Source organism: Aythya marila (genome assembly GCF_965140915.1).
Source record: "Aythya marila genome assembly, chromosome: 22".
In the NCBI taxonomy this organism is placed as follows: domain Eukaryota; kingdom Metazoa; phylum Chordata; class Aves; order Anseriformes; family Anatidae; genus Aythya; species Aythya marila.
Genome location: NC_139063.1, coordinates 7,093,155 through 7,113,937, shown reverse-complemented (window position 1 = coordinate 7,113,937; position 20,783 = coordinate 7,093,155). Strand labels below are relative to the sequence as shown.

At 43.5% G+C, this 20,783-nt stretch overlaps 2 protein-coding genes across 2 annotated transcripts; one reads left to right on the top strand and one right to left on the bottom strand.

The window, feature by feature from the left end:
* Positions 1–5,812: 5,812 nt before the first annotated feature.
* On the bottom strand, positions 5,813–6,690 carry ATP5IF1 (ATP synthase inhibitory factor subunit 1). Its single transcript, XM_082777498.1, has 3 exons — positions 6,530–6,690; positions 6,347–6,459; positions 5,813–6,114 (listed from the first exon to the last, which is right to left on the bottom strand). The coding sequence occupies exons 1-3, from the start codon at positions 6,620–6,622 to the stop codon at positions 5,973–5,975; spliced, it is 348 nt and encodes a 115-aa protein (XP_082633624.1). The 5' UTR covers positions 6,623–6,690; the 3' UTR covers positions 5,813–5,972.
* Positions 6,691–6,840: 150 nt separating this feature from the next.
* Positions 6,841–20,783, top strand: DNAJC8 (DnaJ heat shock protein family (Hsp40) member C8). Its single transcript, XM_082777497.1, has 9 exons — positions 6,841–6,991; positions 7,815–7,916; positions 10,534–10,590; positions 12,310–12,376; positions 12,979–13,073; positions 13,927–13,998; positions 15,182–15,273; positions 16,222–16,297; positions 19,984–20,783. Exons 1-9 carry the CDS (start codon positions 6,923–6,925, stop codon positions 20,104–20,106), a joined length of 753 nt encoding a protein of 250 aa, XP_082633623.1. The 5' UTR covers positions 6,841–6,922; the 3' UTR covers positions 20,107–20,783.

The following is a 20,783-nucleotide window of genomic DNA, read 5'->3' as shown; positions in this document are numbered from 1 at the left end:
ACGTCTTTTAAAGACTTCCAGGGATGGTGACTCCACCACTTCCCTGGGCAGCCTGTTCCAATGTCTAACAACCCTTTCGGTAAAGAAGTTCTTCCTAAGATCCAGCCTAAACCTCCCCTGGCGCAACTTAAGCCCATTCCCCCTCGTCCTGTCACCAGGCACGTGAGAGAACAGACCAACCCCCACCTCGCTACAGCCTCCCTTGAGGTACCTATAGAGAGTGATAAGGTCACCCCTGAGCCTCCTTTTCTCCAGGCTGAACAAGCCCAGCTCCCTCAGCCACTCCTGGTAAGACTTGTTCTCCAGACCCCTCACCGGCTTCGTCGCCCTTCTGTGGACTTACTCGAGCACCTCGATGTACGTCTTGTAGCAAGGGGCCCGAAACTGAACACAGTACTCAAGGTGCGGCCTCACCAGAGCCAAGTACAGGGGGACAATCACTTCCCTAGTCCTGCTGGCCACACTGTGATGCAATAAATAAGCAGTTCTGTAGGAAAACCTCTTGTTGGAGTTGATAGTGTTTCCCCTAGGCCACAAAGTGTTGCAGGGTCTTCCATCTTAGCCCGCAGCTGCACAACACAAAACTGAATTTGTGCTTGGCTGGGTCAAGCTGAGTCCCGGGGCATTGTGTGGAGACAGTCCATCCATCCAGGTGGACAGGCCTTGCACCTGCTAAAGAAACAGCAGTAGCTTTCATACCCTTGGAGAAGGGCCTTTGAACTGTACAACAACAAAACAACTCTTCTGAAGTCTGCGTGCACCCCTACTGCATATTAAGTATGCATATTTCCATCGTTATTAACATGGAGCAGGAATAAAATTGTGTTAGCTGATGTAAATAAAAGGAACTTCTTGGTCCAAAAATCAGAGGCAAACTCAGGTATCAGAGGTGTTCAGTCTATCTTGCTGAACCTGTCTGGTGGCAGGCAGATGTGCTGCTTCTCTTGTGAAATTAGCACTACTTCTAGGGCTTCCAACTCCAGGTCTGGCACTATTGACAGTTCCTTGCTGATTGTAGGGTCCGTTGTCATCCGTTCTTTAACAGGATCTGGCACTATTACTTTTTCACTGTAATGTGATGCTTATACTGAAATTATTTCAGTTATAATACTGGTTCCATTAAGCAGTCTAGCTGGTTTTTGTTGTTGTTTTCCCTGGCAAGGTCAATTCATGGGACAATAGTACCAGTATTACACTGGAAAAAATGGTGTGAAAATCATCTACTGTGCGCTGCAGACTGCATAAGCTGTAATGGGGCTGACCAAATTCTGATGTGAAGCAAGATCTGTGTCCTTGTACGTCTGTGGTTACCTGCCTTTGCCACCTGGGTATGGGTGACTTGGGTGAATATCTTTGTCCCCAGCTGAAGATCTCCTTCCATTTCCATGCTTGGATGTTCTTGCCCTCCGTGTTTTAGGGTTTTGCAGTCCCTTATTTCTGTAAGCAAGCTCAGCTCTGCTCTTATCCTCTTGGTGCTTCACTGTTAAAGGCAGCAGGATATCAGAAGAAGGTATCTTCTATTGTATTTTATGTAGTATAAAGGTGCCAGAGCTCCATGCTAATGGTGGAACTCAGACATTTGGCTTACTGACCAAGTTCTGGTAGATCACTCCTGTATATACATGTATGCAGCTACTACCACCCTAGCTTCTGCACCTGCTTTGGCAGAAACTCTTTGTTCTCGTGCTCATACAAAAGCCTCAGCCTAAAATAATCTGAACATGGAATACCTTTAGTCAGGAACAAATTATGGCCTGAAGGTAGTAAGTTAGTCCAGCGTGAGAAAGGTGAGTATATCCACTTGCAGCCAAAGCAACTTCCCTGCAAACGAGGTGAAGGAAGCACGCTTTTCAGCAGGAAGCAGGCTTTTCAGCAGCTGTATGTATTTACCCTGCCACCTGTTGACATTTTCCTGTTTTCTTACTGCCTGAGGGTTGAGATTTATAGAGACTCAGCCTGTTCCCATCAGTGTACTACTCCTCTTCCAAGCTTGCAGTGAAATTTATTTCCCTATCAGTAGCAAGGTAACAGAGTTGATTCTGCTGTAGCTTGCATGTGAGCTGTTAACGTGTACTGGAAAAGGGATATTTCATATGCTTTAAACTGCTTTAAACTTTTTATTCTGACCAATTATCAGTGTACCCTTCATTATGTGCCATGCATGATGCATGTGCCTGGCTCCAGGAAACATCTCATAAGCTGGCACTCTGCAAGTAGCTCTTTTGTGTTTGCCCAAGCCTAGACTTCCAGTGAGAGGAGGTTTGCCAAGAAAAAAAAAAAAAAAAAAAAAAAAAGAGAGAGAGAAACCTACAGGCTTCATCTACCACTAAGGAACTTTCTGAAAGTCCCCAGTGTGTTCCGCACCCCATTAAAATAGAGGAATGCTGAGGAAAACTTCTAACTGTGGAGGCTGTGCTGTTTATTTTGCATTGCACAGAGCCAATATCTTTGATTTTGAGGGGGAAAAAAAAAAAGTATTTGATTTGTCTTTAAGATATCTCATCCACTTTGTCTGCTTTGGAGTGGGTAGGACGAGTATGATGAAAGGGCACAGAGAGATCAGACCAAGATTGGACAACCTGGGTAACTTGCATTGAAAATAGCTTTAGAAGAGAGAGAAAGAGTGAGAGTGCAAAGGCAGACAACTTCATTTACTCAATTTATTAAATCCTATGAACATAAGTGGAGTAAGGAGGTCCTGTCAATTCAGTCATAGTTTCAGACTTCTGTCTCTTGACATTTTTGTCCCTGTTATTCAGCCAAAGTTTCTTGGCAACTTCCATCATTTTTGTGCGGGATGGAGCAGGATACAATTCTTGGAAAGTAGCTTCCATGTGCTGCAGCAATAATCACCAGGTTGGTTTTAGCTGAAAAAGTGTTATTCGCTTGCTTCTGCAGTGGTGTTGGGCAATTGACCTACAGGAGCAAGATTAGGACAGAGGATTTGGGGGCAGGGAAGAATATGCATCTCTAAGAAGTGAAGCTTTTTCTTGATGAATCCATGCTGTAGGTGGCTGTTGAATATTAGGATGTTATGGATCAGATCAGTCCTACCCTGAGGAACAATACAATAAGACGAATGCATCAGTACTAGCAGGAAAGAGAGAAGAACCCCTTCTGTTTGCACCCTTATGCCTGCAGAACAGACGGAAGGGCTATTCATGCCATTAGCCATTCCAGAGCAATCAAGGAAACCCTTAATAAGCCGTTCCATGGCCTGTTACACAGCTGCAGTTTGAAGGTGATCCGAATTAAGCATTCATGATACCAGACACTGTTGGTGAAGCACGCATGAGAACAAACACAATCATCTTAAATGATCTCCGCTTTCCAATAGCTGAAGTACCTCTGCTGGGAGGTCTGTCTCTAAGTCACGGACAGACAGATTTCACATTTACCTCTCTTATGTTTTTAGTAAAGCAACCCAAATACAGTACCTCCACATATCCAAATACAGAACCTCCACAAAACAAGAAAACAAGATGATTTAACATCTCACTATTGCTAAAACGCAGAGGTATTCCTGAAACATTTAGGAAACTCCAGAACCAACTTTTCTACTGGTCAGACACTGCTCAAACTCATTCTCCTTCCCCAGGAAAGAGGGAAATAAATTTCTGCATTTAAATCTGCTTGTAAAATGTTTTAATGAGCAGCAGAATCAGTGCAAGAAAATGGATAAGGTGCTATAGTCAGGACTATAGTACGGTATGACTGCACACCTGAGTTCCAGGGGACTTCAGAAAGTCTGTAAACCTCTCCCAGAGACACAGGAGGAGATGATAGTGGTCCACATCAGAACACTCTTACCATCTCTCAGCAAATCCCGTCTAGCACTAAAAGTGGTAGAGTATTCACTCATGGGCAGAGGCTCTGTGGTTGAGCTATAGGACATATACAAGGCATAGCAGTGTTTCAGTTGTAAAAACATGATGAATTCAGACCATGAGAATGACCCCATATAGTGATTCCTAACACACCTGTCTCTAGGACTTCACACACAGTTCTTCTTCACCTCCTTGGGATGCCAGTGGAACGTGCTCAGAAGACCTTAGAATACAATGTTGGCCTAAAATGCTATTCCATAATCCACTGTAGCCATAATGCCAAGAAATTGCTTTTCAATTGTGACATCTCACTAGTGACTCCACGGCTTTTTGGGGAAGCCAACCAGCTCACAGATACAGTAGGAAAAAGAGGATTTTTAAGGGGTTAAGAACTAAGACTGATAGCATACTGTTTGTCATGACACAGTTCTTCCCAGCAGGTTTCATATTGCCAGGGAGGTGGGGAGGGAGAGACACTAATGCTTCTGGCTCAGGTTAATCAGCCCCAGCTACAAAGACGGAACCCTGCAGGCAGCTGTATGCATACCCCACGCACTGGTAACACCACATCCCACAGGCTGAACAAAGCAAGACAATGGCATACTTCACAGTGTGCAGCCTCTCTTCCGCAGTTGGTTATCCAGATTATGTTTTCATTACACAAGAAATCATGGACTTTTCATTAGCACTACAGTTATTTACACTGGAAATAAGGCATACCACTTTGCTGCAGTGTTTCTCTGTTGGAAGAGTGGCCCAAGGGGGAAAACAGCTGATCGAGGACAAGAAGCTGTGACATGGTCAACCAGCTGGCTCTACCTTTGTCTAAGCACCTTCTATACCAAAGGCTCCCATTTGCCTTCTGCTGTTCCAGAAAAGATGGAGCTAGCTACATAATCCCCTAGTCCAGCTTCATTGCAACACTTGACAGTTTAATTTACTTTAACATAGGGGGGCTTTTTAGCAGTGATAGAAACTACAAGCCTGTTCAGGCAAATTTAACAGGGAAGGCAGTAAAGGTGAGGAAGGAAAACCTATTTTCTTACTCGTCCATTCTTATTACACACAATCCCCTTCTTTTCAGGGCTCAGTGAAATAAGACCACACTGTTTCAGTAGGTATCTTGCTGATTTCTTGTAAGGAAATCTCATGTGACTGAACCTGTGTACGTTGCACCTTAATCCATCTTTGTTTGAAAGAAGACTTGTATAAGAAACACCCAGAACTACAGAAAGAAAACCACCATTTGGAAAAAAAGTCTTTGGAGAAAGTAACATTTATGTAGAAGTATTTCAGCTGCGTTGCTCCAGAAATTTGCACAACCCCAAGTGAAATCACCATGATTTAGAAGTTTTTTTTTCCATTTGTTTATGGCACTAATTGCTAAGTGCAACAAAAGAACCTTTTATTCACACTCTGCTACTGTAGCAGAGCACTGTCTTCTCCCTGCACGACCACAAATGAGTCTTCTTTAGAAAGTTATTTCTGTGTTAACAAGTCTCTACACACATACCTTTTCACGTTTTTCTACTTTTCTTGCAGTTTTAACAGTAAAGTTAGCACACTAACAACCCATGGACATTTATTTAAAAATAAATAAATAAATAAATAAAATTGTAAGGTTATATACAGGACTGCCTACTTAAGAACAGAATAACAATGATGGTTTTTGTCTACTTTAGGCTAGACATCAGGAAGAGGCTCTTCACCAAGAGGGTGGTCGCACACTGGAACAGGCTCCCCATGGAAGTAGTCACTGCACCAAGCCTGTCTGAATTAAAGAAACGTTTGGACTGTGCATTTAGTCACATGGTCTAGAATTTGGGGTAGACCTGCATGGTGTCAGGAGTTGGACTTGATGATCCTTATGGATCCCTTTCAACTCAAGATATTCTGTAATTCTATGACTATACTTTTTCAGAAGAACTATGACGTTTAAAATCACACAGTAGATTTTTTTTTTTTAATTAAACAGTTACTGAGCATAAGAGAGAGACTGAGTAGTTTATTTGACATTGTTGCAGACCACAGTACAATAGGACAAATTTGGATCACTTTGGCCAAAGCATACAGTCTTCGATGCTGTTTTACACCATAATAAGTAGTGGCCATACAAGGCAAACAGAACTCAGCAGTAGCGACAGCTTAGTCATCATCTTTAAGCTTCTTGATCTTATATTTATGACGCTCAATTTCTTTCTGCAGTCGCTCTATCTCTTTCTTATGGTGATCGATCTCTTCCTCATGGTGCTTCCTCAAGGCAGCGAGCTGCTCCCTCTCCTTCTCCCTGCAAGAAAGCACGCCACGAGATGCCCGGCAGCTCCCGGTCACGGCAGCGCGCACCCGGGGGCAGCACAGCGCCCCGGCGCCGTGCTAGGAGCGTGTGTGTGTGTGAGGGGGGGAGGGTTGGGTGCGGAGGCGAGGCTTCGGCCTCGCACACAGCCGGTGACCGACCGGGCCGGGCCTGGCCGTGCGGGGCGAGGCAGACCCCCGGCAGGCCCGGCCGCACCGGCGCTCACCTGAAGTACCGCTCCTCCTCGGCCGCCTGCTTCTTGCCGAAGGCGCCGCCGGCCTCGCGGATGGCGCCGCCGCCGCCGCCGCCCTTCCCGGCGCCTTTGCCCAGCTCGCCCAGCTGCGAGGAAAGACAGCGGTGAGGGGACGGCGGCCGCGCGACCCCCGCCGCCCCGGCCCGCCGCCCCCACCTGGTCGGCGCCCGAGCCCGAGCTCCAGGCGCGCTGCTGCTGCGCCACCAGAGCCCCGCGCAGGCCGCCCCGCAGCGCCACCGCCGCCGCCATGGCCGCCTGCCCTTGGGCCGCCGCGCGGACGAGACAGCGGCGCGCGGGGGCGGGGCCGACGCCGCGCCCGGCCCAGGCACGTCGGCGGAGACGGGAGGGAGGGGCCGGAGGGGCCGGGCGCGCCGCCCGCGGCCGCCTGAGGGAGCTCCGCGCGGCCCTGCACCCCCCCCCCCGCCGTGCGCGGGGCGGGGCCCATCGCCATGGCTGTGCCGCGGCGGTCACGTGCCGGGGGGCGCCGCCTTCGCCGCTCGGCCTCAGCGTCGCGCTCGGGCGCGCGCGTGGCGTCACGCGGTGCTGGCCATGGCGGCTCCGGGGGAGCGCGGGGCGGGGGGCGCCGCCGAGGAGGCGTTCCTCACCTTCTACAACGAGGTACCGGGCCCTGCCCGCCCCGCCGCCGCCTCGCGGAGACGCTCTCCTGCCAGCGCCGGGGCCTTGGCGGGGCGGCGGCGCCCGCCTGACGGCGGGGGGGGGGCGGCCCGGCCCGGCCGGGAAGGGAAGGGAGGGAGGGGCCGGGGGCGCCGCAGGGGCCGGGCCGGGCCGGGGGGGCCGCGCGGGGCGCAGAGAGTGCACGGCCCTGCTCCTGCTCCTGCCCCTCAGCCTGCGCTGCTCCCCTTGGCCTGTGCGCGACTGGCGTGTGTGGAGCTCAGCATCGCCCACGGAAGGGTGCTGCCGATTTAATGGGGGTTATTTGAAAAAAAAAAAAAAAAAAAAGGATTAACGTAAAAAAAAAAAAAAGTAAACTGAACTAAATTAAATAATCGCTGGTCAGAATAAAGCGTTTGTATGCTTGCACTGGTGTGAGTAAACGTTTAATGGGCTCTCCTGCGGATGTTAGGTTCAAATTTTGCCGCAGGTATCCGAGGGATCACGATAACAGTGCTGGTGAAGTGTAGGAGTAAAATGAGGTGACAAAGCCACAGCAGTTGAGCGTAAGATATGTAAGAGGTGGACAGAAGTGTGTTTTTATTATTATTATTTATCTTTAAAAGGTAATGTTGAAATCACTGTCATGCTGTAGAATATGCTGAAAAAAATGTCCTGCTGATGCTTGAGTAAAGTAACTACAGGTTTGGGAGATCCAAGAGGTATTATAAATTGTCGCACTGGATGGTAATTGGTATAGTGATCACACAGGAAAGCAGGTGAGCATGTTGTGATAATAAAGTTAATAAAGGTCTCTTCTGCTCTTCAGGTAAAACAAATTGAAAAACGAGACTCTGTTTTAACATCAAAAAACCAAATTGACAGGCTGACCCGACCCGGATCTTCCTATTTCAACTTGAATCCTTTTGAGGTTAGTCCAAACATTTTATCCTCCTATCTGAACATAGCGTACCAAATCCTAGATCTAACAGGTATTTGTTTCAGTAAAGAAATGAGCATCGTAAAGACATAAATTTCTAAATATAGATTACAGTGCTGAAGTTTTGTAGAATACAGGAGGGTAGTGCATATGTACTTGCTCTCTTCACTGTTTTATGGCAGGTAGAAACTATTCTTTTCACATGCTCCTCTTGTTTAATGGCACTGGAAGATTGGGCAGATTAGTGCTAAGTACTTTCTGAATGAGAGTATAATAGCTACAGGTGTTATGCTGTCAGGTTCTTTTCTGACCACTCCTGGTTCAGCATTTACAGGTGTGTCTTTTATTATGGGTGTTCATTCCACTGAACTTGTGTAGTGTATAGAATGATAGCAGGGACTCTTATTTCTTACACTAGCGAGCAATTTTGGAGGAGTTCTTGTAAAACAGGTAACTCCATTGCACATTGTATTGTTTCATTCCAGCTACGGTCAGTTATAAATTAGTTTGAAAGCTTGAGGAAGACAGTTACACTTGGACAACATGGACAGCAAATGTGGACTACATTTAAGTTTGATTTCCATGTAAATGTTGCTAAGATTTGTGAGAAGTCTTACTTGCCTTTGTCTTGTACTTCAGCGTTCATTTTTTTCTATTTTGTCTGAAGTAACCATTACCAATCAGAATTTTAGTACGTTTCACATCCCTGAGTCGTAAGTGTTTTCCTGGCCCACTCTGTAATAGCTGGATAGAAACATTACTGTTACAAAAAAATGTGTATATCCACAGTATTGAGAAAAGTTGCATTTCTGTACCTGCAGGAAATCACTCTGTTTTACATTTGCATTGTATGCAGTAACATTTTTCTGGTTTGGAAAAGAGTATTGTGCGTACAGTTTTCTAACAACTTTTTTATGCTGCAGTACTTTTGCTATAACCTACGCTGATGGCTGCTAAGTTAATGTATTTGTTTTCCATTTTCAATAACAATGATATTTTTATTTCTGTTGGTTTTGCTCATGTAACAATGATGAAGAATCTGGGAATACGACAATGGTGGAATAAACATTAGTTTTGTGCATTCCTTGGTAATTTTTTCTAAATTAGAAGTTAGGCTAGATGATTTTAGAGGTCTTTTCCAACCTAAATGATTCTATGATTCCGTGAAATGCAACATATTCTGGTGTTCTGGAACAGGATTTTCCTGTGGGTATTCAGAGAATCATGGAATGGTTTGGGTTGGAGGGGACCTTTAAGGATCATCAAGTTCCAACCTCCCTCCCATGGGCAGGTACACCTTCTACCAGACCAGGTTGATCAAAGTCCCATCCAGCCTGGCCTTAACAAATCCAGGGATAGGGCATCCACAGCTTCTCTGGGCAACCTGTTGCAGTGCCTCACCATTCTCATACTAAAGAATTTCTTCTTTGTATCTAATCTAAATCTACCCTCTTTTAGTTTAAAATCATTACTTCTTGTCCTATCACTTCACTACTTGCAGAGTCCCTCTCCTGCTTTCCTGTAGGCCCCCTTTAGGTACTGGAAGGCTGCTGTGAGGTCTCCCCAGAGCCTTCTCTTCTGCAGGCTGAACAACCCCAACTCCTTCAGCCTGCCTTCACATGAGAGGTGCTCCAGTCCTCTGATGATCTTCATGGCCTCCTGTTGACCCACTCCAACAGGGCCCCAAAAGCTGAACACAGTACTCTGTGTAAGGTCTCATGAGAGCAGAGTAGACTTCCCTCGACCTGCTGGCCATGCTTCTTTTGGCACAACACAGGTTATATTATTGGCTCATACTCTCTTTTCCGTCCACTGAATGAGCTCCTTCCTGATATTGTCTTCATCTGCTTCTTTTTTTTTTTTTTTTAAATCTGCTCAGGTGCTTTTCAAAATCCTAATTTAAGGCTGGTTAGCCAGATCAGGATCAGTCAATTTATCATGTTAGTACTTGACTTGGAGAATAAGTCGTGAAGGCCATTTAAAAGTAGACTGTGGCTTTTCTGTGAAAGTGCTTTTCATTTACAGATTGTTAATGTCAGACCAGTGTGCATATGCAGTGAGGAGATTCAGTTGCTACTTAGTGCTTCTTATCAGTAAATTGATTGTCACATCCTTAAAGATCAGTAGATCGTGGGCTTGTTCACAGAGGCAAAACAGTAAGACTCTCCTGTCTTCTTTCAAAATGACAAAATCAGTAAATTCTTACAAAGTAGTGTGTTTCCTGCCTGATGTTCTCAGTTATGCATTGTTTGACAGTGTCCCAAACCACCATGTTCTTCGATTTCTGCTAAGCTAAACAACAGGTCTGACTGAAGGTTTAGTCCAAAGGTGGCTGTTCAGGGATGGCAGATGTCTGCACAACACTTGAGTATGGAAAGTACTGTGGCATAATCAATGGAATGTAGCATTGCTAAAAGCAGAATGTTCCAAACGTGCTTTCTCTTAAAATGTTTCTGTTTTCCTAGGTGAAAATTCATGTCCTGAGAAGCGCTCTGATGGCATGTGTTTTCTGGCATTGTGTCTGTATGCCAATGTTTAAAGCTTGCTGCGAGGAACCTGAAACATGCGGTGTACTGTTAAACTTCCTGTGCTGTTTTGGTCTCTTTAGGTACTGCAGATGGATCCTGATGCCACAGATGAAGAAATAAAGAAAAGGTTTCGGCAGGTATTTGGCTTTAGCATTTGAAGCCTATGGAAGGAGACTAGAAGCTCTGTTAAGATTTTGCGGCTGTGCTTGGGGACGAGGAAGGTGGTAAAATTCTATCTGACAAGTAGCCGTTTTGTGAAAAAATGCGTATAACAATCTTTGTATAAGTAAGGGGAGAGCTGCAGAAGGGTGCCTTGTCCATACATGGTATTCTTCTCTGTAAAATGTGTGACTATGCTAATATAAACTGAAATGCCCTCATATAACCAGTTTATTGAAGTTTACTCCAAAGAAAAGGTCAAAATCTGACAAATTAAGATCTGAGAATATCTTTTTTTTTTCTCAAATGTATTGTCCAGAAGTTACCTGTGATCCAGAAGTTACCTGACTATATATAATTATTATTCCTTTTTTTGGTCATTTTTGATGGTTGGGCTACCTGGGACAGCAGCAGCCCTACTCACTGACTTTTCTTCATTGCTCCATGCAACACAGGAAACATCCCAGATTTGTTCTGCTGCCAAATCTGCAGGAGAAATTTGAGTCAGTACATGCAACAAAAAGATGTGATATTCAGAGGGTTGCATCTTCCCACCTGATAGACATGAAGAACTGACTTTAGACAGGAAGCTGCGCTTGCTGCCTTGTCCGGACAGAGGAACATAATGTGCAAAAGTGGTGATAGGATGTAGCCTACTCTTCATGGGTAATGGGAAGATAACCTATTTTTTGCTGAATTCTCAATTCTGCATATTAATAAACTGGGGCTGTCAGCTTTAGGCTGATAAAATACCACAAATAAATGTTTGTAAAAAAGTGCATGGAATTTTTTATTGAAGAAATCAAAGATATAAGTGCAGAACTTGGAATAGCCAACAGAAGGAGAAAGATACTGGCTATTGCAAATCACAGAGTAAATCAGCACTATGCTCCTCTTGGGGGACAGGGCCTTTTGCCTGTGAAGTAGCAAGTGTTGTGGGTAAAGTTCAGGAAGTAATGTTCTTTGTCACCAGTGTAGCATTGTGAGTGGTTTTGAATGTTACAGTAGGAAAGATGCAGATAAACTAGAGAGTCCGCACATCAGTGGCAAAAATAAAAGGTACAGAAAAAATAATGTCATATGGGGAAATTTTGAAAGAGCTTTTTCATCCTTTGAAAGGGGCAGATGGAGAATGTGTTTTTTCCAGTCCATTTAAGGTTGCACTAAAGATGGTAGCAATCAGTGTCCTATCTCTGAATAGCACAGGAAGAGTACAGGAGGAAGTTTCCTAAATTTTCAGTAAAGGAGCCTAAGGAAAATCTTACCATTCTTTTAAGTAGTTTAATATTTGAATAATGTTAGGAATGCTGGAAAACTTACTGGGAGATACTGAGTGAAAGATAAACTTTGGCTGAGAATGAACTTTGTAGATTTCTTTCTTCTTAAGGCCAACAGGTCACCCTATCATCCCTATGCTACTGCAGCTGAAAGGTGTTTGCGTGGTTCTGTATAACACAAGCCACTTTCTCAGATAGCCTATTTACTACAGGAGTTGTACTTGATTTTCAGTCAGAAATCTTTATAAGCTTTTACTGATGCATACCTCTACATGTTGTCAGCTGACTTGCGTGTATGCAAAGGAATGTGATCCCCTGTGATTACTTCTGTCTGAGACTATTTCTCTGCTCTCACAGAAATCTCTGAAGTAGTCTTTATCTTTTACAATGATCTTGATAGCAAGATCCTTTCTCTTGCAGTTGTCAATATTGGTACATCCAGACAAAAATCAAGATGATGCAGACAGAGCACAGAAGGCATTTGAAGGTAATGCTCTTGACCTCTTCTGGGCTGGTGTGCGAGAGTAGTTGGACTGCTATTTTTCTGTAGCTGGTTTAAATGTGTATAAGGTCTGAAGGCCCCACTGAAGGACAGAAGAATTGCTTTAGAGATAGATGAGGGAACAGATATGTGGGTTGGCATTTCAGCAGCAGAATTTCACTAGGTGGCAGTAATGGCGTTATCAGATCACAATGGGGACAAACATCCATGTGTTTCCAGGATTGTTCAAGAAAAAGCTGTTTAATATGTGCATTAGATTTTGTTAAAAAACATACAGCAGAAATAAGGTGTTAATTTTAGGCATCTGCTTTGCATTAACCGTGAGGATTTATGAACCTTAAACTTAACCTCATGCCTTGTAACTAAATCACTTGGTAGGACTGATGCCTTAACCTTACTAACTCCAGAGGTGTCTGACAGTCTCTGCCATTACTTCACACAAAATCCAATTTGACAAATAATATCGCTCACCTAGATGTATTGAAAAAAAAAAAAAAAAAAACGCTCCAAAATCTTTGTAAAGAGCAATCTTGTGATGCCTTTTGAATTTGACTACTGGTGCTATTAATGTTGATGCTTTTTGTTAGCTGTGGATAAAGCATACAAGTTGCTGCTAGATCAGGAGCAAAAGAAGAGAGCCTTGGATGTGATACAGGCAGGAAAAGAATATGTGGAACATACTGTAAGTATTCCATAGCTAGTCCTTTTTAATTTTATTTATAATTCCATTTTAATTTTATACCTGCTATATGTTTCGATGATTAAAAGGTGGGCTGAGCAAAATTCATGGTGCATCTGTGCAGGTGGACTCTGAGCAAGTCAAGGCATGAACAAATGTGCTTTGTCCAAGACTGCTGTTAAGCTCAGTGCAGGATAATTCAGTGAAATTCAGTACTTGAAATAATTAGGTCAGACCCCGTGATCTGACCTAAATATTTCTTTTCAAGTCTGTGAATGAATGATGCAGTTCAGATATGTGTAGGTGAAAGAAAATAGGTGCTGACAGCTGGAGACAGAGAGGTTTTGGGGAAAATGGCCTATAAGATAAGGAAAGTAGCTCCGATTGCATTGACCAAGAGGTTAGTTGAGTGATATGAGCACACTAAAACACAACAAACTTGAGAAAGAATATGATACAGGAGAACTCAGATACTATAAATCAAGGAACATTTTATATTCTGCTTGTTGTTGTTAGTCTTTCAAATATTACAAAGCAAAATAAACTTCCTGCTGGTTTGAATGGTACATATTGGGTATAAATATATCTTAAAAACAAACTAACTGGAAATGAAACAAAGGAATTGTGTTGGATGAATAGTATCTAATATAGTATTTTTAATTACTGCAGTTCATATGATAGTGATCACGTGTATGTTTATCTGGGCATAAGGCTGTGACGTTTTGATCTGAAATAAATCCAAATCAAGAACTTACTGTCATCTGAAGTTCTTCCTACAGAATACAGAACTACTTAGATACAATTATGGAAGCCCTGTAAAATTTTGTAGATTCTTATTTTCATTCTTAATCTTAAGGTGAAAGAAAAAAAGAAGCAGTTGAAGAAAGATGGAAAACCTCCCAATGTAGAAGAGGATGATCCTGAAGTTGTAAGTTACATTCTGTTCAGAGAGACTGGGGAGTACAAAATGTGTTTTGAGAAATTAAGAATCAAAACTGGTATGCAAGTATTTATTAGACTTGTTAGAGTGTTGCAAATTCTTTTACTTATAGAGAAGAACAAATTAAAAAGTCACTGTAGAAGTTCCATGTGTTGAGAAATATCTAATGTCTTTAAGAAAATAGGATGACTGTAATCTAAAGAGGAAATATATTATGAGACTGTGTAGCTGAGGGTATCCAGTACTTTCCTATGAGCAAGTCTTTATTGCTTGTCCATCACGAAGTGTTTTTGAATTGAATATCTTGTATTCTGAATGCTGGAACTATGACACTCTTTACTGTTAGTAGAGGTATGTATAATAACCCATTGCAGCATGTCTAAAATGGGCTTTTAGTGACAATTTGTGGTAAGAGCTGTTTGGTCTGTTTCTCGCATATAGTGTGTGAGGACAGATTCAGTGTTCTGCAACACATCATTTATGGTGTGACATAATATAGCTGCTCTTAGCTGGTTTCTAGTCTGAAAAAGTCAAGTGGTATTTGAGGCTTTAATAGTCTTAAACATGACTTAGATGTTTCTCAAACAATGAAACACATTAGTCTTACCGTATTCACCCCTTTTTTTCCTACAAAGTGTTTTTTTTTTTCACTTGGTATTGTCACAGTAACCCCAAAGCAGTCTTATTTTCTATTGGTTGTCTGAAGTCTCTTGCTGTTCTTTAATAATGAAAGGATCTTTTGTTTTAAAGTATACTGTTATGTCCCACTGGAAAGTCAGTGCTAGACTTACTAAAACACATTAAGAAGGCCTGCTGGAAATTACCATCTGTACAGTGACCATTTTTTGTCAAATATCATGACGTTAAAGGACTCAACAGAAGACGTAAAAGAGCTTGAAATGAAAAGTTGTTTAGGCACAGATTCGTGAATACAAATGAAAATGTCACGTTAGTAGTTTTTTCCTAGTGGTGTTGGGGCCAGAATTTAATCAGTAGTGGTTGATAACCTATTCCATGCCTCTGCTATTAACTACAGTCAAGGCAGGATATGAGGCTATGTGAGCACACATATGCTTTACGTTCTTTTTATGCTTGTTATATTCTTAAATAAAATAGACTTCTCTAACTGTGTTAATGTGCATTATTTTAAGATAAGATTTGTGTTCCACAGTTCAAACAAGCTGTATACAAACAGACAATGAAGCTCTTTGCTGAACTGGAAATTAAGAGAAAAGAAAGAGAAGCTAAAGAAATGCATGAAAGGTATGAGCAGCACTCTGTTCAGTTCAGGGTCTTCTTTTCCCCTCATACTTCCTTGGAGAATATTAGAAATCACAGAATCTGAGAATAGTCTAAGTTGGAACAGGCATTTGGAGGTCGTGTGGTCCAACCTCCTGCTGAAAGCACAGCCTCGAATTGGATTAACAAGGGGGTCCTCTGACACTGAGGCTCGCATACTTCAGTGATGTAGATTCCACCAGTTCACTGAGCATCCTATTGGTTGTAGAGGTCTGTGCATGAGAAATTCAAATAGGAAACTTGCTCTCCAGTATTTAAGACATTGGTATATTTGGTATGTTTAATATTCTGTGGAAGCAAGCCAAAACAGTCAAATGGTGATACACTTCTGCATGTTGTTAGCATGCAAATAATTGATTTTTAATTAAGTGTCAGAAATACTCTGTGCCATGTTGATCCTGAACTACTTTGTGTTTTGATCATGTGTTGCCTCAGTGCTTACTGTGGATGCACTTCATAGAGCAGGGCTTCGTTAGTGGTCAGTGAAGGCAGTCTGGGAGATGGTTACAAGGCACTACTTTGGACTACACATGAAAATTAGGGAGAAAAGTCTGTCTTTCTTACTGTGGATGCTCAAGTGTTTGTTAACACTATATTAATGTGTATGCTCAATCATTTTAGAGACTTACTGCTAGAATTTTGAAGGATTCCAACTTGTTTTGCAAGAGAAGATGACTCTGATTAAATACATGTGTGCTGTCAGTGGTGCCAAACCATCTTCTCTGCTCTCTCCATATTTGAAACAAAATTTTATTTGTTGTGCAATCTTAGTTGTGCGTATTTATCTCTTCTGATAAGCACTTTAATCTGCCAAGAAGTCAGAAGAGCTTTCTGGGACATTTTGAAAGTGTCACTGTGTTTCTTTAATATAGATGCTTGTGGTTCAAAACTTCTTTATGGTTTCCTTTCCAGGAAACGACAGAGGGAAGAAGAAATTGAGGCACAGGAGAAAGCTAAACGAGAGCGAGAATGGCAGAAGAACTTTGAGGTAATCAGCAGGTTAACTCAGGGTCACTTGCTGAATGGGCCTCAGCAATTTCCAGCAGCCATGCTGCTGGAAATTCCCTAGCGAGAAAAAGAGAGACTTGTCTGCAAGTGTTGCAAGATAACTTGCATAGACGCTTAAAATGTTTTGCAGAAGCCTGGGTTTTGTCCTTGTACGGTGAGAAGAGCCCACTGATAGAGATTTGATACTGGCTTTCCAACAGGTGTATCTTAAATGAAGTTGTATAGTATTTTTCAGCTCTGTCAGCAGCTTAGTCAGAAATTTGAATTACTTCTTACCCCAGGTCACTGGTGATCAGTAAAACTTAATTAAGCAGCTGTTCAACCACTGGTGTTGGATGGTGTTGATACTTTTCAGTCTGGTTGCTAACACTTATGCAATCTATATCTTATGCAGATATCAAAGACCTGAATGTCACTTCTCTTTGCCACTTCCACTCTGTATTCAAGGTTTAAGCATATCAGAAGTAGCTTTGTGGTTGGTTATCGTGCTGTTATTCTAGGTGTCAAACCTACAGCCTGCCAAAACATTTAATCTAGCCTCTTACCTTGTTACACACCAGGGGTAAAGTTCTGTGACATGGAGGGCTGGGTGGGTATGAAGGAAGTTAGTAGTCATGTGCAGCACCTGCTGAAAAGATGAGCTAGACAGTTCATTTAAACCAAAACCTGATCCCAGGGTATGTTCAAGAGACCTTTTAAGAGCAGGGTGTTTAAGAGAGAAGTGTATGGGCTGGGTTGGCATCCTGTGGAAAGCAGACAGTTGGGATTTTTCCAGAGACACCTCTGGGCAGAGTTTGTCTGTGTCCATATACTATATAATATGGATGGAGGAAGCTGGATATTCTGGAAAACACTGAATGGACTGCAGTTATGTTGAGTGTGCTATGAGGTTTTGTCATGTAATGGCAGACAAAGAAATGCATGTGCCACTGGTATTCTGCTGGCAGAAGCTCTGTATTCTGTGGCTGTAGTGGCTGGAGAAGTTGGGTGTTGATGCTTTACAGATGCAGCTGAGGAAATGTGAGAAAGTATTACAAGCAAAACAAGCAAATAATGATGGACCAAACAGGAGAGCTGCAGAGCTATTGGTACTGCAGCCCTTAGTACTAGCCAGTACTCAACTACTCCTGGACAGCTGAAGCTCTGCTTTTGCAGAAAAGTATCTTCTCCAGCCTTGCTGGTGACCACTTAATCCATATGAGCAAAAAAAAAATTATCAGAGCTAGGTGCTAACATCCAAAATGGATCATCTGAATCTACAGGCATAAGAATTATTTCTGCTAGCGATCATTGTTGAGGGAAGGTAATTAGAGACAAAATAACACATGATTTCTTAGCTGCTCTTGTATGTGTCCTGACTCAGTGTTTGCCTTTACAGTATATCTGAAAGAAACGTGTATGATACAAATGTTATTGCTTGGAATGAAGCTTAAACCTTAAGGAAAAAAAGACTAAATTGATGTTATGCAGGTTTTTTTTTGTTCGTTTGTTTTATTAAAAAAAAAAAAAAAAAGAACCCCAAAGGTGCTTGAGCTGTACCACTGTACTGCTCTTCTGTGGTTTCTTGCTCCTGGTGATTCCGGTCCTTGTCTGCATATTGGATACCTAGTCTGGTTAGGTGTCTTGTCTCTTTATCCTAAAGACCTGTATGATTTGTGTATGTTCTACAGTGTTGCTAAATCCTCATAGGAATATCTCTGAAGCTATTCATAGTCTGCTTTGAGAGCTGAGTCGTATCTTGATGCACCATAGAAAAGGAACAAGTTGGAATGTGTTTCCGCCTCCATTGCTCCCAATGCAATTCAGGATACCCTTAGCCTTTTCTGCAGCAAGGGCATGTTGCTTGTGGTCAACTGTGTCCACCAGGACCCTCAGGGCCTTCTCTGCAGAGCTCCTTTGCAGCTGGGTGGTGTCCAACATATATTGGTGCCTGGCGTTGTTCCTCCCCATGGGTAGGACTTTGTACTTCTTGTTGATCTTCATGAAGTTCTTACTGGCCCATTCTACAGCCTGTCGAGGTCCCCCTAGATAGCAGCACCAATCCCCAACGTATTGGGGGGATCCCAGCTCTGTGTTGTTTGCAAACTTAGTGAAAGTGTATTCCATCCTGTCTTTGTAGAATCCTGCACCTGGGAAGGAACAACTGCATGTATTAGTACGGGCTGGGGGGTGACCTGCTGGAGAGGACTCTGTGGAGAAGGACCTGGGGGTCCTGGTGGACGACAGGTTGACTATGAGCTGCCAGCAGTGTGCCCTGGTGGCCAAGAAGGCCAGTGGGATCCTGGTGAGCATAAAAAGGAGCATGGCCAGCAGGTCAAGGGAGGTGATCCTCCCCCTCTACTCTGCCCTGGTCAGGCCTCACCTGGAGTACTGTGTCCAGTTCTGGGCTCCCCGGTACGAAAAAGAAAGGGATCTCCTGGAAAGAGCCCAGCAGAGGGCCACAAAGGTAATACGGGGCCTGGAGCATCTTCCGTATGAGGAAAGGCTGAGAGACCTGGATCTGTTCAGCCTTGAGAAGAGAAGACTGAGAGGGGATCTTATTAATGTTTACAAATATCTGAAGTGTGGGAGAAAGAGGGATTTGGCCAACCTCTTTTCAGTGCTTTGGGGGGGCGGGACAAGAGGCAATGGCCACAAAATGGAGGACAGGAAGTTCTGCACGAACATGCGAAAGAACTTCTTTACGGTGAGGGTGACGGAGCACTGGAACAGGCTGCCCAGGGAGGTTGTGGAGTCTCCTTCTCTGGAGATACTCAAGGCCTGTCTGGATGCCTACCTGGGCAACCTGCTCTGGGGAACCCCTGCTTTGGCAGCGGGGTTGGACCCAATGATCTCTTGAGGTTCCTTCCAACCCCTACAATTCTGTGACTCCAGATTGCTGGTATTGACCGGCCTTCTCCTGTATGGCTGCAGAGGAAGATGGGAGTGAGAACAGCTATCCTAGCCTGAGCCTGTGTGTAGTACCACTATTCCAGGCACAGATATATTCAGAAGGACCTTGAACATGTGGATTGTACAGTGAAATGAATCATCCCTGGGCTTGTTCAGTCCTACTGTGTAAAACCTTCAGCCTGTAGGGATTGTAGCCTGGGTTTGTGGGGTATGAGTTTATTAATTTATTGAGGGGTTTCTGCTGCTCAGAGGATAGGCTGGGAAGAGGAGAAAAGAGAGCACCATAAGAGACCTTTTTTTATTGCATCTTTGTGGTGAAGCCTGTGGCAAAAAGTGTGAGAGAAGACAGCAGTATGTTTCCCTTCTCTCTTACTTCTCTCTGCCTCCAAGCTGCAGCACAAAGAGAACTGTCACAAGGATGTGAGAGTAAGAAAATGGTGCATTATGGGCTGACAGATTGGGAACATTCATTGGAGATGATGGTTCTTATTTGCTTTGTACGTCAGAGGACTCTCTAAACTGTAATCAGGACTGCACATTTCAAGCTGGTTGCTTTTGAAACAAGAAAACAGTATGCTACTTACACTGGTGTTCATGAGCTCACTTGTGGTTGTACTGTGCTGCATCTACTGCTCCGGCTCTTTACAATGTCTGTATGTTCTGGCTGCCGGGGTGCTGGGTAAGGGGCAAATTAATCTCTTGAAACTGTTACACAAGGGATGTTCTCTGGATCTTGAACTCCTTAACCCTCTAGTTCCTCTCTGTTTTTCCCAGGAAAGTCGGGATGGTCGTGTGGACAGCTGGAGAAATTTCCAGGCAAATACTAAGGGGAAGAAAGAAAAGAAAAACAGGACCTTCCTGAGACCTCCCAAAGTAAAAATGGAGCAGCGTGAATGATCCTGGCAGCACTGCCCAAGTGCAGATCCTCAGTCCCGTCCCTGCTTTTAAGGACTCATTGGCACCTAGAGTAAGAATTGCTTTTTAGTAGACTGTTTCCAGTACAATTAATTATTGGTCAAAGTATTTTTTGTACTCTGTCCATTTGAACTAGGGCCATAGTATGAACCCAGCCAGGAACCCGCTACATGTAGAATACTTGGCTTAGGAGTGCCCCGCCATTATTGCTGTCCCATCTGTCTGCTGACCTGCAATTCAGTGTTTTGTACTTTACAGAGATTGTGCTGTTTCACCATATTCATTTCTAGTTTGAGAGCTGAACACAGTGTCAGAAATGTACCTGTCCAGGCGTCATCTTTCTCAGCAAGTCCAGCTTTGGAAAGGTCCAAACTGACTCTGGGAATCTGCTTCCAGCACTGTGCAGTGCAGCTGACCTGCAGTTAAAAGTCCTGCAGCTCCTCACTGAACTGAGTGATGCTTGGAAGGATCCTTCTCCCCAAGATCTGATTTCCAACTGAAAAAAATCCCAGCTCTCAGCCTTTGACTCCTGTTAATCTGAGACCAGTTGGTCACTTTCTGTGAAGGAAAAAATAACGTCTCTCAATTAATAGTTAAGTTGCAATGGTCTGTATGTAAAATAAATTTTTACCCAAAGTAACTGTTCTTTCTGCATGGAA